Below are 17,353 nucleotides of genomic sequence, written 5' to 3'. Positions count from 1 at the left end.
TATATAATAAAGGGCTAATATGCAAATCGACTGAACGGCAGAACAACCAGTCGCTATGATGTGCACTGACCACCAGGGGGCAGGTGCTCAATGCAGGAGCAGCCTCCTGGTGGTCAGTGCTCTCCCACAGAGGGAGCACTGCTTAGCCAGAAGCAGGGCTCATGGCTGGTGTGCACAGTGGTGCTGGCGGGAGTCTCTCCCACCTCCGTGGCAGCACTAAGGATGTCTGACTGATGGCTAAGCTGTCAGTCAGACATCCCCTGAGGGCTCCTGGACTGTGAGAAGGCACAGGCCGGACTGAGGGACCCCCCCCCCCCACGTGCAAAAATTTCATGCACCAGGCCTCTAGTATATGTATAAACACTAAAAGATAAATTCTAAATGTGATTCCAGAAGTATTTCTAATTTTACAAATAACTATAAAATTTAGACATTCTTTGAGAAAGATTTTTTTCTCAAAATTTTACTGTTTTAAAAGTTAGAAAAATTGTGTTTTCATAAGATTAGAATAATATGGTAACTTTTATTTTATTTATCTTTATTATTGAAAGTATACAGATGTCCTGTTTTTCCCTATTGACCACTTCTAGCCTGCTCCCCCCCCCCCGATCCCCCTGCCCCAATAGGCCTTCACCACCCTATTGTCTGTGTCCATGGGTTATGCATATCTATATAAAACCCTAATATGCAAATCAACCTAACAGCAGAACGACCAGTCAGTGGGGGGCGGGGCCAAGGAGCAGGCAGTGCCATGCTGCCAGCCAATGTGGGTGCCAGTGGAGTCCCCCCAGTCACCCCACTGGTCGCCCCACAGATCAGCCCTGATTGCCGGCCAGGCCTAGGGACCCTACCCTATATATTGGGAACAGTCTCTTAGATTTAAAAACCTGGCAAGGCTACTCTAACACTGAGAAAACAGGATGATGCAGCGATGACATGCATGGACTCTGGCTTGCACATTTTGTGGTCAGCCCTGATTCTGACACTTATAACTGCGTGACAAAGCCAATTACTTAACTTCTCTCTGCTTCAGTTTTTCCACCCATAAGATGGGAAAATGGTACTACTGCCTCAGAAGCATCATGTTATGTACTACTTTTTATAATCAGGGCAAAAAAATGTAGCTGCCCATACAACAGCAAGATGCCTTTCACCTGTATGAGAAGTATGGTCACTGGTGCATGCAGCGTCCTGGTTTGCGAGAGGGATGTCCGACTGCTGGTTTAGGCCCGTAAACTGACAGTCGGACATCCCCTGAGGGGTCCCAATTGTGAGAGGGCACAGGCCGGGCTGAGGGACCCCACCTCTGTGCACAAAATTATGCACTGGGCCTCTAGTCTAAAAACCTAAGCGACTGTTACGACCAAGCGACCGGAACAACTGGTCAACCAGTCGCTATGGTGCGCACTGACCACCAGGGGGTAGACACTCAATGCAGGAGCTGCTCCCTGGTGGTCAGTGCGCTCTCACAGCCACTCTCCCACAGCCCCTCCCCCCAGCCGGCTGGCCCCCATTGGCCCCTGGTGCTAAACCATTCGGAGAGACCTGCTTCTGGGTTGGGGTTTCGTACCTAGCAGAGCAACACCCTCGCTGCGATCTATTGAAAGTCAGACCTCAACACAAGGGTTGTCTCACTCCCATCCTGTCCCTTCCCTGGGGCCTCCGACCTGCTACGGTGGTGGCAAGGTGGTGAGGGAAGGAGGAGGGGAACCTCATGGTTCCTTCCGCACCCAGCCCCGTGATGGTCACCTCCTCTCCCAACCCCACCGGGGCCTTCAGACCCGCACTGGGAAGGGGAACCAGGGGAGGGTGGTGGCAGATTCGGCCCCTTTCCCAGGGGGGCTGAGGGCTGGCTCCCCTCTTGCGACCGGCGGCCAACCTCCTGCAGTCCCTGCCCCCTATGTGCACGAATTTGTGCACCAGGCCTCTAGTATGCATATAAGTTCTTTGGTTAATCTCTTCCCACCCCCCCCACCCCCCACCTTCCCCCTGGGATTTATTAGTCTATTCCATGTTTCTATTTATCTGGAACTATTTTGTTCATCAGGTTATTTTGTTCTTTAGATTCCACATATGAATGAGATCACGTGATCTTATCTTTCTCTGACTGGCTTATTTTGCTTAGCATAATACTCTCCAGGTCCCTCCATGCTATCTCAAAGGGCAAGAGATCCTTCTTCTTTAATGCTGCATTGTATTCCCTGGTGTAAATATATTGCAGCGTCTTTATCCACTCATCTACTGATGGGCACTTGGGTTGTTTCCAGATCTTAGCTATTGTAAATTGTGCTGCTATGAACATAGGAGTGTATATATTCTTTCTGATTAGTGTTTCAAGTTTCTTAGGATATATTCCTAGAAGTGGTATCACTGGGTCAAATGGCAGTTCCATATTTTAATTTTTTGAGGAAACTCCATACTGTTTTCCATAGTGGCTGCACTATGGCTGCATTAGTCTGCATTCCACCAGCAGTGTACCAGGAGCTCCCTTTTCTCCTCATCCTCGCCAGCACTTGTCATTTGTTGATGGTAGCCATTCTGACAGGTTGAAGTGGTTAATACCTCATTGTAGTTTTAATTTGCATCTCTCTGATGACTACTGACTTTGAGCATTTTTTCATGTCTCTTGGACATCTACATGTCCACTTGTAGAAGTGTCTATTTAGGTCCTCTGCCCATTTTTTAATTGGATTATCTTCCTTTTGTTAAGTAATGATTTCCTGATATATTTTTTATATTAACCCATTAGATTGTTCTCCCATACAATACGCTCCCCTTTTCATTTTGTTGGTTTCTTTTGCTGCTGTGCAGCTTTTTATTTTGATGTAGTCCCATTTGTTTTTCTCCTTTGTTTCCCTTGCCCTAGATGCATGGGCAAAAATACTATGAGAGATGTCTGAGATTTTGCTGGCTGTTTTCTGGGGATTTTTATAGTTTCATGACTTACATTTAAATCTTTTATCCATTTTGAGTTTATTCTTGTGTATGGTGTAAGTTGGTGACCTAGCTTCATTTTTTTTGCATGTACCTGTCCAATTTTATTGAAATACTAGAAACTTGGACATATCACAGTGAGAGGGAACTAGTATCTACGTGAAAGTACTTTACCTGGTTAAGTTTGGTTCATATATATGACAAGTTTTATAAGGTAGTATCCATAACTTAATGACTTATTAAGTAAAACAATAAGTAGTATTCAAAATTCCTTTAAGCCTTAAGTAATTTTCTTTAGTGAATCTAGAAACAATTCTTACCCAGAATGGCTGGAGTTTTAATTGTAGTCCTAAGTGTTTGCATGTATGATACTAATATGATTCAAATAAATCTTCAAACAATTTTACAAAAAAGAAAAAAACAAAACACTTTATTTTCCACAAGGAAGAGCAATAGGAAAAATCAAATCATTTCCCACATATTGTTTTCTTAAAACAGAGCCTACAAGGACATATTCAGCACCAAATAAAAAAGGAAAAAAAAAAAAAAAGAAATTACAAACAGCCATAGAGTATAATCTATAAAGCAAACATTTAATATTGCACTTTGTTTTGCTAACATTTTGGATTTTACTTTTCCTAATTGAAAAATCAGGAATCTATCTCGAATACTGGAATACAACTGTGAACCTCACGTCTTATGTCAGAAATTGACCAATATTTAGGGAAGAGTAAAGTAATGCCTCTAAATAAAAAAGTAAAGAAATACTCTAATGGGAAAAACAAAACTTTATTTTATAAAGTTTTATATAATTATAATTTTGTGAAATATTATTTTGTGACCTAGTGCCAATTGCCAGAATATTGGTCATTCTTGCTTTCATGTGTTATTTATGAGTATATGGTGATAAGTATTCCAATACTATGCATATCAATAATTGTTCCCTAGAAGTTAGACATAAAAAAGAAAAGGGATTTTCTGACAACCCCCCTCCCCAAACAAAAATAAAACCACCAAATGCCCTTTATGCCAAATATTCCATTAGCTTTTTTTGAGGGGGGCATTCACAAAATGATTTAACAATAATAAAAAAATACTTCACCCCCATTTCCTTATTATCTAGTATTAGTTTGCTACGGGAGCCCAAACCCTTTAACCGAATCACTTAAAACGCGATTCATTTTTACATTGGGCTTTCTTCACCCTGTCAGCATTTTTCAAACATGAATTGTCTTCCATGTTTTCTTAAAGGCCACTTATGGAAAAGCCTATTTGTTTTGTATGAAGCTTTAAGACAGTATTAACCAGGTCAAGCACCAAGCCAGTTACTATTATTTTCAGTCACCTTATTAACTGAGGGGTTAAATGGCAGGATAGATGTAACACCCATTTCACACATATGTTGTACATCAGAGATGCTGATTTTCTCCAAAAACACCAGAGCTGAATTCCTTCTAAAGTAAGACAATTTTCTGAGTATTCAGAAAATGCTGTTTTAAGTGTCACCATGAATGCTGGTATATTTGTTATGAGCCAACTGTAAATTATCTTTAATATAAACTATAATTTACTGATGTAATCATTTCCCTATCTTATCTACTTATACTCAAAGTCAGTGATTTTTCATGTTTAGCAAAATGTTCTTTAGGTAATGGAAAAAAAAAACACATAAAAATATATAACATTTATTATTCCAGCACATATTCTAGTATTTATAATTTTGAAGGTATACACTTTTAGAATAAACTGGTTTTCAAGCTTTGTAGATCTTGAGCAGGATAAAAAATATATAAATTGAGCTCTCTAATCATAACTTGATATTTATTCCTGCTCATTAAAATACTCTGCACCAGCAAAAATGATTTCCAACATATGTGTTTGGAGGTAATTAAGTAACTGTGTATAAAAATAAATGTATTTTCTCCTCCTCTCGTGACTGGAAAACTTCCATACTTTTTAAAAAAAAAACAAAACACAATAATTTTTAAGAGCAACAGCCCTTAACTCTTTGCTGGTGCCTGCCATACTGCCTTTCTTTACTCCATTCTTAGCTCTTCTAGTTTCTTCTTATATGTAATGATAAAAAGGGAATGCGGGTGGGTTATCACTTTTGTGTATGTCCCTTTTCCAAATTTCCCTCTCCAAAAAGCCAACCAAACAAAAAAATAACTCAACAGTGCAACAAAACACAAAATAGCATTCCAACAGTTTGGCAAGTGATGCGTTCACCTGAGATTAAGTGATTTTAGGCAGTCAGTAACAAAATGCTGCTTTGCTGTAATAGTAGAAAGGCAACAAATTCTTAAAAGAAACCAAGAAGGTATACAATCTTGACAAAGTCTCTTATTAGCTTCCTCCTCTTATCTCTTTTCCCACATATCTGTTGCGTATCTACTACAGTAGGCTGCAAAACATACAGCAAGAAGGATTGGCTTGAAGGCATTTGATGTTTGTAAATAAATCCACAATAGGATCCAAGCTGAAGAGGTGATACATGGTCAGCCTAGTAGGACAATTCTGAGCATGTGCATACGCAGGTAAAGTCCAGGCTATATTAAATAAAAAAAAAATGTCAGTGCGTTTTTTTCATGTTAAAGTTTTTTTTTCAAAGCTTTCTTTTGTTCCTTGTTGTGCTGACCACAAACAAGTTTTACATGAGTATCAAGAGTCTGGCATTAATGGAAAAAAAAAAAAAGCTGTAGTGACACTGAACCGCACAATGTAAGCATTGAGCATGTGCAAATTTTCAAATCAAAAGAAGGAAATCATCCCTCTTTATAACGTGGTGTCTTGACACGTATGACCATAGGCTAAGACGACTGCTCTTGGTATGTGCCAGTTTCAAAGAAGAAAAGCTTAGATCTTCAAGCATGTTGGAGCAGTCCCAGAATGTTGCTATAGGCTTCTAAAGCATGATCACTGGTTGTTTCACGTATTTGCCATTTTTCTGGGCATAAGCAACTCCACTTCCTCTGAAAACGTGTCTCCAAGATACTTCTCTGTCCTCAGCTGGGAAGAGATACAGTTTGGAATTCACATCAACTTGATTTAACCACATGTTCCTTCAACGCGAGGGGCAGGATGGTCTATCATCTGCTGATGGATCAGGATTTGGATCGATCTTAAAAGAGAAAAAAAATTCAAAGTTACTTGATAAGGTCTAGTAAGAATGTAGCAAATGACTAAGATTGTGAGTATTAGTTGATAAAATCTAATTAGAAAGGACATACGTAGCTAATATGGGGAGGAAAGGGTATTAGTATTATCTATAAAGTGCCTGATATGCAATTACTAGATTAATAACATTCATAAAAATATGCCTGACTAGTTCTCTTTCACAAAAGCTAATGGTTAAATTTTACCAGTGAATGGAGTTTTACTTAGCACTTACTAGTACTTAAGACTCAAATACAATGTAAAACATCTCTATAGCAATGATATCCTTTTGTAAAGTATCCCTTAATTCTTTTATAAAAAAAATCTCTTCTGTAGGCTTTAGGAAGAATGCAGTTGTGTAAACAATATTCTTGGTAACTCATGGGTATAAAACTTCAGAAAGGGCCTAGGAATAGTGTATACTAAGAAATAGTAATGCTGAACCCACCAGAGATAGAGAGGCTTTCCACCTTCTCTATCTTTGGAGTGCATTTCATATACACATGCGTTTAATAAAAGTGAATGTATTTTTGTTGCTTCTCAGGTATAAAGGAAAGGGCACAGGAAGGTAAATTATTGGGTTTAATACATTTCTTTTACTGAAAGACCTTTTGGATAAGACCTATTTACTTGCATTTACATGTGGGACAATCCAAAGTGCCTCAGACACTTTAGGTAAATCCCATTTTTGAAGAAAAAAAGCTAAATAACTTTTCTTTCTTTTAATAACTATCCTGTAAAGAAAAAAAAAAGTAAAAATAGCTTTTTAAGCTCCCCTTTATGTGACTAGATGTTAACTAAATCACAACATGAACCAATTTAGTGTTTTAAAAGTTTTTAATTCTCTTTGGTTCATTTTTAAAAGGAGGAAGAATTTTATGACACATTACTTAAAAGTAGATATTTAGATTGCCATTCTTTTAAAAATGCCTGGACAGTGAAGAAGCCTCAGATCCAACGAGAAACACCTGACTTAATAAGCAAGACAGAAATGTCTGAATAAAAAGGTAGTAACAAAATCTGTAATAAGAGGGAGAACATTGTTAGCATTGAATAGAAAATTTTATGAATAGGAAAAGTTGGATAGAAAATTTATGTCTAATCAAAAATTTGCAAAAACAGATTGTGAATATCCTGTAATCAATGAATAAAGTGCATGTCATATTGGCTAGATTCAAAAGAAAATTGACTCTTCCAGTCATGATGTTGGTGGGGGGGGGAACGACGACAATTTGTTGAAGAGTGAAACATCCCTTTTATGTCTTATTTGGGAGTAATATTTCATTGTAAAATATCTGTTTCAATTACAGTAACCAAAAGGAAAAAGCTAATTGCAGTGATTTACAAAATTATTTGGCATTATACTGGTATCAAGGCTAACTTTAAAGCCCCTCAAAACATGTATTTTGTATATATGCATTCTGAAGTATACTGAAATTGCTGCATCCCCCACACCTTTTAGTTACTTGTCTTTGCACATGCTGGCTTTTTTTTTGCACTGGCTGTTTGCTCTTCATACCTGAACTACCCTACCTTTTGAGGAGTACTACTTTTAATAATTTTTCTCAGGGAAGTCCCTCCTGATTTCCAGGGCCCAATACGCTGATCCTCAAATGAACTGTACATTCCTTTCTAATTGTTATATAATATTTTGCTGCTAAGTTTGTTTTTCCTACTAAGGGCCATGTTTTATTAACATAAGGGCCTGTCATCAATATGAAATGAATAAAAATAATCTAACGTGTAGAAATGTGGTTTAAGATGTTATTGCAAACATGTTATTTTCCCTCATGGCTGAGAATGTTAAAATATGCAAGAATTAAATTGGAAAAGGATGATAAGATAAATTTTAATTATTAATCAATGCTTGCAAAATGATAGTTCTATTGATGCTTTAAAATGTAAATTATTCCTTTAACTGGCATTTTGAAAAGCATGAGGTGAGATTATTTTACCAATAGAAGTGAACAGTCCTACTCAGTAAATATTGACAACCCTAATCTAATCTTTAATCTGTGTTTTTAAATTGTTTTTCTAAATTATCATAATAAAAAACTAACTGTATTTTTAAAAAGTCTGCAATGCAAGACAGACAGCCCATTTTATACTTGAGGAGTTGTTGCTTACCTCTGAATAAAGAGGTGGAGGCAAGAATCGAAACTCCTGGATATATGCAAACAGTGGTCCTTGAAATGCTCTCTCAAAGTCATCATAGGCATTCACTGGAGCAAGATTGTTCCGCCTTTGTTCCTCTGTGACCACTTCTGCATAGCTGGGTGGTGCTGAAGGAAAAAGATACACGCAATTCGAACAGCATGTTCTGATGCATGTCAAAATATACAGAAATAGTAGATATTAAAAAGAAATATCAAAGTAAAATAATAATTATTTGTTTTGTGTTCAAAACTAGGGGGATTAGGTTTTAAATCTAACATTAGGGACATATACACTCTTTTTTAGGTATAGACAAAAGTTTAATTGTAAAATATCAGAAGATTATGTTCTTGAAAATAATAGGAGATTAAAGTTAGATATACATTATATCAAATTACCTTCAGGTCTTTCAGGAAGGGATAAACCAAGCCAGTTCATATTCATGCTACACTGACTGCTTACACTTGAGGTTCTGCTACCAAATGGATGTAGAGGAATGGTACCGATGACAAGAGGCAAATTAAGAAATAAATCCATAGCTCCAGGAATATCCACATATACCTAAAACAGTAAAAGGAGAAGCAAGGTTTAGAATGCCAAGTATTATTTCCTTTTAAAAAAACTAATAACCCAGTTTTAATGTTATCTGAGGTCCTCATTTACTTCATTTTTTACTTATATGCATATGATATATAAGAAAAGTTTATCCATATGTAAAATACCTTTAATACATTCACATACATATAAGATAAAATTAATAATTACAATGCAAACTATATAAAGATTTATATTTATTTGTATATATCTTATGTGGAATATAAATATCAAATCTTGGATGTAAGACAAAATGATATCCTTGTGATTTTAAAACTTAAAACCCCTTAAATTTATACATACCATTAGTGAATATTCCACACGGATTATACTACAGTCGAGGATAGATGGAGAAACGGGTGGAATTTTCAGCAACTTGCCATTCCATGTCTCCGTCTTTCCAGATGATAAGGATTCCCCACGCAAGTTAGCCACAAGCTGCTTTACTTCCTTCATTTTCCCTTTGGCATAGAAGGCCTGTGTTTGGTAAATGGCTGCCTTTGGCACCACCATTCGGGAAGAGCAGTTCTCAACCTCAGCAAATATCTGAATTGATTCACCTAGAGAGGGAAAAATTATCTGGTAAGAAAACAAAACAAAACAAACAAAATCCCCAAAACTAATGTAGATTCTTAGGCTAACGCTGGAAAGTTCAGCAGACTACATGGATGAAAAGCTGTCCTAAGAGTGGCAATTAACTTAGTTATAAAAATGAACTACAGTAGCTCTTTAAAAAAGGAGAGGCCCTGGCTGGGTAGCTCAGATGGTTAGAGCATTGCCCCGATATGCCAAGGTCATGGGTTCCATCCCTGGTCAGGGCACATACAAGAAGCAACCAATGAATGCATAAATATGTGGAACAACAAATGGATGTTTCTCTTTCTTAAAAAAAAAAAAAAAAATCAATAAAAAAATAAAAGTAAAGGAGACTTAAGTTTCAATTTATGAAAGAAAACTGGATAAGCACAGCTTATGTTATTTTACCACAGAATGTATTTACCATAAATATAAACACAAAAACTAAGTGAAAAAATATTGTTTTATTGTGGGAATCCACTTCATACGTACCTGGGGTATAGCCCTTCCTTTCGATTTTGGCACTTAAGGATATTGGGCCTGAGGTACAGAACCAGCAACAGAGAGTCTTTTCTTTTGTGCCTGCTTGGGGTGACTGTAAGAAACAAATTTAGACAAAAAGATCAATGTATGAGTTGGGAGAGTAATAAAATGTTTTAAAATACAATCTAAATTCTTGGAGATTTAAAAATTAAAAGCAGTGCTGCTTTTTGTTGGTAGCCAAATATACATATATATGTATTTTTTACTAACCAATGGATCTGAATTATTTTTGTTTTTATATAAGTTCCTATTCAATTAAGGAAAAAGGGTGCAAGGCTTAACACCATAAACATCATTTTAGCCCACATTATATATATTAATTAAAAACCCACCCAACAAACAAACAAAAAAAACCCTTTCCACATTCCAGTTTATCAAACTGCCTTCAATAAAAATGCAGCTTGGAAAGCAATTTGGTTATAAATCCCAAATGCTAACATCTTTCTTTGAGAATGTGAAAATTAATGTGTAAAAAAGGGAAAACTGCACATTTTAAAAATTAATTCTTATTTGCTTAAAGATGTTATCATTTGTTTAAACCAATTAATGTTTTTGAAGTTAAATCTGAATCTTATGAAAAAAATACAATTAAAAAGGATTTCTTTTAAGGTGAAATTAAATGTTTTGAAGAAAGTGACAATCTCCCCATCGTTTGACATCCCTACATTGGAATAATGCAAAGCAATACGAATTATCCATTATGGTATTTTCAAAGTAAGTGATATTGTGTTAAAATAATAATTAATACTACTGTTCCTCTTGTACTACAATTATCCAGGGAACAGATTTATTTGTTTTAATTTTGTTGAATTTTAAAATAAAGCCACTATTTTAAAATTATAAAATTACAGCTTAAGTTTAGGTGATTATTCTTTAGTATTGGTATGCCAAAACAAAGAATGAAGAATTCAGTCAATTCTTACCAGTAATGAAGGAGTGTTGATATCTATATGCTCAAAGACTGTAAATTCCTTCTTTAATTTTACTGGTAGAAGCCAAGGCCTGTGCAATTCGGCTTTCACCCAATAGCGCACACTGCCATGTCGGCCTTCGAATGAGGTAGCAAGTGGTCTGTGTAGAATATAAAGGTCAATATATTAATATTATACCTCTTTCTAATAATTACACAGCAGGTTAGCATATTGTACTGTTTATATACCAGTGAGGTATCACACATAATTTTTGAAAATTTCCAAAGGGATAAGTCATTGGGGAAAAGTCTTGTTTCCAAATAAAACAAATAGTTGGTAAATATTATAGAAATTTTGCTTAAAGAAGCCAGAAATATACAATCTCTTTAAATAAAGCAGCAGCTACTTTTAATGTTGGTGGCAAAATTATGAAAAATTGGAAATTAATAATTCTTGAAAAGGTCAAGAACTTAATTTAAAATAAAGTTAAGAATGGTTTACTATTTCTATTGAGAAATTATAGACACTGGTTAAATATTCAGACCAAATTCCCTATAGTGCTCCACTATTCATTTGCCAGGAGTTAATATCTTTTTATAGTAACTAATTAAGAAGGTCTAGAAAAGGCCTAGAATAGTCATTATAGTTTCAAAAATTTCACATTTCATAAAGTCCACTGAAATACTAAATTTTTTTTTTTACTTCCCAGTGTTCTCATGTTTTATTTTGGCTGTTTTCAAACTTTACTCTATAGGCTTAAAGAAAAAGAAACATTTCTATTGACCTGTATCAATGGAATCAGAACCTGCAATTTTGCCCATTTTATTACTTGTGAAATATTTTATTTTAGTGAGTTTAGTCTCTTTCTCATAATTTCATTAGAAAAATGCCCAGTTTTCAGTTACTTACAAGGTAGAGTGCTAACTTAGGTTAGAATGAGTAGTTACGTTTTTAACAAACAATTTTTTTTTTGCATTTTAGAGCCTTGCATTAATTTGCATAGCACAGAGAAATAAAATGCAATAGTTTGCTAGTCTTTTAGAGTTTATTTCAAATGAGTGCTTTACAGATAAGATATAGAATTATGTACATTTGGCACTTGATAAATTCTTCTAGTAAGTTTATCCTCCAAAACAATGATCACAAGTCCCACTTTGCCTGTCAGGATAATCTGTTAAAGGCATTATTTTAAAAACATTGAATAATCTCTTCTAACCATCTTTTATTACATTAAGATTATACCACTTTTCCATCTTCCTTTCCTATTAGATCCCAATCCTTATATTAAGGTATCTCTGATGGATGTTTCCTTTTAAGTCCAAGTCATAATATCTCTTGTGTGACCTTCTCAATAGCTCTTTGCACAAAAGCTAGTGAATTCATATCCAAAGCACATCACTCCTAAAGTCAGGATATTCCTAATGCGTTTATGTTCTTAGCTCACTGCTGCCGGTTAACGTTAGCAGAAAAGAAAGAAGCCTGCATTTTTACAAATGACTTATGAGACTTGATACGTTTTCCCTTTTCTGCTAATGCTGATGGTAAACTAAGCACACAGGGCTTCACTATTTTACTAGCACCTTCAACTCACGTTAAATGAAATCTTATTCAAGTTTTAAAAACCTCATAAATCTTGAGGCAGAGCACTAAGAATTAAGCTTTGCTTTCTATAATTTTGCCACACTACATTATAAAATAGCTTTTTTTGTTTTTTGAACACATTGTTTTCCTCTAGCAAGATTCGGTAATGAAAAGGGTTTTTTTTTTTTAAACTAAAAACATTTAAACTTGGAATAATTTTAATTTTAAAAGAAGGGATGTCTATGGAAAGTGCCTGTTCCTTCTAATACTTACGTCTGTGGAAGCTCGAAACTGAATGCATATTCATGCCTTCCTGAAGGAATAGTGTTGAAGCCTTCCTCGGAATTATCGTCATCTAAAACACAGGAAAAGAAAAGGAACAAAAACCCCGTTATTAAACCTTCACACACGCAGCAGGTGGCACGGTCGGATAACCAAGGCCACAGGTTTTGGAGTCTGCGAGATCTGAGCTCTAACTCCAACTTCATCGCTTCTCATCGCTTCTCCGGGGAAAATGAACGCCCGGGGACTCCAGCTGCCTCATCTGTGAAATGGGCGCGTGCGGGCCGGCGCCCCGCGGGAAGGACCCGCCCCGGGAGGCGGTGCCCACTGAGCCACCCGCTCAGCTGGAGACGCCGCTCCCTTTTCCTGCTAAGGGGTTAGCTGCCTCTCCAATTATTTTCTTGAATTTATCACATTAACTATATATATAAAATGAGAACGGTTCACATACACCTTTAGAAACCAGTCGACCCAGATGTGAATGTGACAGTAACAAAACCATTAGAAAACTTTGTTAAATAGATGTTGGAGCTAAAAAAAAAAAAGGCACAGGGATTTTAAATGTCAGTTTCATCGTTAAAAATATAAATTCTTTATTGAACCTAAAAGGATGACCATATCCAGTCTGTCCTAGCAACAGCTAAAAATGTGCATCTGTATAAAAAAACGTGCCTCCGGTTTAAGAGGGGCGGCCGGCCCCGCACCCCGGGACCTGCCCTCCAGCCGGGCGGCTGCCAGCGGCGGGAAGACAGGGATGACCTTTCCTTTTAAGAAACCCATTTATTTTGCTCAACTGGATTATGTAAAACATGTCTCCAAAACATATTAACTAAAAACCAAAAAAAAAAAAAAAACACCCCCAAAAAACAAAAAAAAGTGGGAGTGGGGGAATTGTGGATTTTTAAAATGATTTATTCTTCGTGTTCTAACTGGATCCAGGTCATTTTCTCGGCGTAGAAATCTTGGTCACTAGCACTTGACCATGAAAGCGGACGCAATGGTCATCCCTTAACTGTCCCTCCCCAAAGTACTGAACAGACACGGAAAAGTGGCACTTCCCTGATAAAAATGGGAAATGCGCCTAAGTGCGGATGCTTTCATCGTATACTATTCCCCGCGTCCTCTGGGCGACCCCTCTGGACGGGTTTCAGCAGCCAACACCGGCTGGTGAACGGGGGGCCCTTTAAGCCCCCGACGTTTGCCTCCCCTCCTCCCTCCCCGCCGCGCTCCTGTCTGTGCCAGCTCAGCAGTCTCACTGAGCGAGCGGCGGCGGCGGCCGCGCCGTGGTAAACAAGTGCCGGGCTGTCAATCAAGAACTAGAGCGGAGCAGGAGAGGACCGGCCTAAACCGGCGCGAGCAGATCCCAGCCGGCCGCCGCGCGCCCCCGCCCGCGCGCCCCGCTATACATACGGCATACGTCGCCGGCTCGCGCGCGCGCCCGCGCAGCCTAGCCTGCTGGGCCGGGGGCGGGGCGGGGCGGGGCGGGCGGCCGCGGCGCTTCCGTTTGACACGCCCCAGCCGGTGACCGGTTCGAGCTGGCTCGGGCCACCCTGACAACCTTTCCAATGGCAGCGACGGAGACCGGGACGGTGCCGGGTGGGAGATGGAGGACCAGACGCCCCGGAAAAACAGTGGGCGGGGGAGGGAATACTCGCCGAGGCCCTACCCAGCTCTGGATGTTCCCATCACTTTTCCGTCCCTTCCAGCCCAGCCTCTGCGCGCTCTCCCCGGGGTCAAATCAAGGGAGCCGGTCTGTAACCCGTCGGTAGACAGGCTTTGCTTTCGCTCAGAGGAAAACAAGCGTTCACGGAAGGTATCTGACGCCTTCCTCTCGGAAAACAGGAGAATGGGCTCCCGCGAACCCTGTCCACCCAACTTGCCCCGGAATAGGACTGGCAGCGCAAGTTGCGCCCAGGGCCCCTCGGCACTGTAAAAGGCCGACAGGAGCTTTTCGCGTCCACTCTTCTGACACCCCAAGTCCTGTGTTTCGGGGCCCAAAACAGGCCACGGTGGGGCGACAGAACGCGATGAGAGAGACGTGGGCACCTCCAGAAGCCCGGGGAGGGGCGCGAGCAGGGGCGGGGGGCCGCTCGGGAGGGACCTTTACCGGCGCACGCCGGTTCCAAGCCTCGCCCCCACGGGCGCGCCCCACTCTCCCCACCGCCGGCACCCAATCCAATCAGAGGCTGGCATCGCCTTAGCAACAGGCTAACAAACCCGGCTCCGCCTATCGCGGGCCGCGCGGGGCGGGGCCTCCGTCGCCAGGCTAGTTTGAGAGGTCCCGGTTTTAAGTCATTGAAAGTATTCCAGGCTCAGAGCTGGCCTGCACTTTGCAGACGTTCAGGGGCATTTCGTGGGGTCAAAAGCCCATAGTTTATTTTACCATGAAATCATGGAGCAGCTAATAAATTGTGTTTGTCCCCATAAGTCGTTGTTCTACAGTCTCAACTCTATAAAAAAAAACACACAAAAACCTTTGTTTCTTCCCACCATTTTACAAAAAGCTGCAATATCCAGAAAGGTTCCCACAAACTCCTGTCTATGCTTTTCAACAACTAGGACGCCTGTCATTAGGCATTAGCGCTTCTGGTCAGCGTCACTGCTTGGAGAGATGAACTAGAAATATGTCAGGATGCAAATTACCTATGTGTAACTGAAAACCTAACGAAAGAATTGATTTCACCTTAATATATATTTTTTAAAAGCAGTGCATTAACGCTGTGGCTGAAAGCATCCTTTATTTCTACACTTGCTTTGGTTCCATCAGCACTTCCTCAGGCATGTGCATATTTAACATTGAAAATGAAGGTAAAAATGTGCTCCACTTTTCGAAAATAGCCCGCATTTGGACTAAATATCGCATTAAAAAGGAGAAGTACAAAATTACATAACCAGTTTTAACACTATATTCTTCTTGGTCTAGGAATTAAGTCATCGCCACCACCTGACGCGTGCAGCCAATCTGCGGAGAGCGGAGGGAGCGCCCCTCCTCGCCACCCCCCAGAACTGGTCCCAAACAGGATTGAACCGCTTCTAACAAAGGGTGGAAACTTAGAAAAACAAGCTTAGAGTCTTCTATAATTCCACCATGTAGCGATTTAAACAACAGATTGGAAACCTCGGGCCCCTTCCAATGTTTGACAACCCTTCATCGCCCCTTTTCTAACCAAAAATCAAAACCGATGTGCCGAATACTTTTCAATTTCATCTGACTGGCGTGGGTCTCATTGAATGCACGTTTCAAAGTTAGGCATGATGCTCAGAAAGGCACATTGCCCTAAATGGCTTCTAAGCCTGATTTGAAACCTATGAATATAATGGGTAAAAGTCCTTTCGAATAGAGAATGAATGATAATTCATTTCTAAAGGAACTGCAAATAGGGGGGAAAAAAAACCCAAACACGTGGGGTGTCCATACCATATGTCAAAATAAGCCCCAGAAACCCTTTGCCAAAGAACAATGATCAATTCTCTCAAGTCTTTTGCGTGTCAATATTAAACATGAAATAACACCTATGAACCCGCTCAAAGATGTTATTCCATTTCTTGATGGGAAGCTTAGTTTTTAAAAAGATCTAAGGTTGCAGAGTGCCAGGGGAAAAGAAATCTCACACTGGACTGCAGCTTCTGGCAATTCGGTTACAAACACACTAGCGAAGCCCCTGGGTCGGGTCTAAGCAGCACTGAAGTGCGGTGCAAACGGATGGCCAGTGCGGGCGGCACCGGCCGAGCCGGGGCGGGGGGCGGAGTGAGCGCAGTTTGCAGTCACTTTGCAGATGCCTGCGGGCTCCGCGACTCCACACACGACGGATGTCAAGGGGAATCCACATCGTCCAACTTTGCTCGTCTCTTATCACACTGCTGCGGGTTATGCCGGGAGTAGAATTATATTAATTCAGAAAAACTAGAGGGTACATTCCCCCAAGAAAGCAGGGTTAATGATTTCTGAATCATATAAAAAAAACTTACCTCTTTCGTGTCCAATTAAGATGTCTTTATGGTTGAAATATTCTACTTCTTCAGTGTAATTCTGTGTATAGGCGGTATTGGAGCCGGCGTTCCGAGATTCGGTCCAGCGTACTTTCGCATGTCCTCTTGCATGAATTTTAAGAGATTTTACTCTGATTTCCCCAGTAACTTCTAAATTCACCCTTCCTGAGACTGTATCCCCACTGGAATACACAGGGACGTTGCTGTCATTAAGACAGTCAAAGCTTATTGTCAAACTCTTCACCTTTCCCAGCACCATGTTTATAACAAAAAAATCTATAAAAATATAATGTAAGACCAAAAAAAAAAAAAACACCCCACAAAAGTCAAGATCGCATATAAAATGGGATCTTCACTTAACCCTGATCGGTGTCTTGGCCGTGGAGAAAGCTCCCAGGCGCGATCAGCGATGCCTCACAAATAGTTCATTGAGATTTCTTAAAAAGTCAGGGCAGCAGCAGCAGCAGCAGCAGCAGCAGCGAGGCTCCTGCTCCGCGCTCCCGCTCGTCCCCGCGGTCTCCGTACAAAGACGGGCGGTCGGAGGCTGCCAGCTCACTTTAAGAGCAGCAGCTTTGTGAAAAACAACCCCGGTGCGCATGCGCACGCCGCGGCGGCCGCCCGCCCGCCCTGCG

The 17,353-nt window shown here is 39.8% G+C and overlaps 1 protein-coding gene across 2 annotated transcripts; it reads right to left on the bottom strand.

Moving 5' to 3' along the window:
* Positions 1-3,335: 3,335 nt before the first annotated feature.
* ARRDC3 (arrestin domain containing 3) lies at positions 3,336-17,237 on the bottom strand. 2 transcript variants are annotated; one of them, XR_013814400.1, is made up of 8 exons: positions 16,701-17,237; positions 12,723-12,804; positions 10,881-11,028; positions 9,907-10,009; positions 9,142-9,398; positions 8,643-8,805; positions 8,218-8,410; positions 3,336-6,055 (listed from the first exon to the last, which is right to left on the bottom strand). XR_013814400.1 is itself a non-coding variant. In XM_079788012.1 (8 exons), the coding sequence occupies exons 1-8, from the start codon at positions 16,978-16,980 to the stop codon at positions 5,999-6,001; spliced, it is 1,245 nt and encodes a 414-aa protein (XP_079644138.1). In that variant the 5' UTR covers positions 16,981-17,237; the 3' UTR covers positions 3,336-5,998. The 2 variants fall into 2 exon arrangements, 1 of the variants encoding a protein (XP_079644138.1); XM_079788012.1 differs by having other exon boundaries at positions 8,218-8,372.
* Between the last annotated feature and the right edge of the window lie 116 nt (positions 17,238-17,353).

This window comes from Cnephaeus nilssonii (assembly GCF_951640355.1).
Source record: "Cnephaeus nilssonii genome assembly, chromosome: 2".
Classification (NCBI taxonomy): Eukaryota; Metazoa; Chordata; class Mammalia; order Chiroptera; family Vespertilionidae; genus Cnephaeus; species Cnephaeus nilssonii.
Note: the sequence above shows the minus strand (reverse complement) of the source record. Positions and strands in the feature narration are given on the sequence as shown.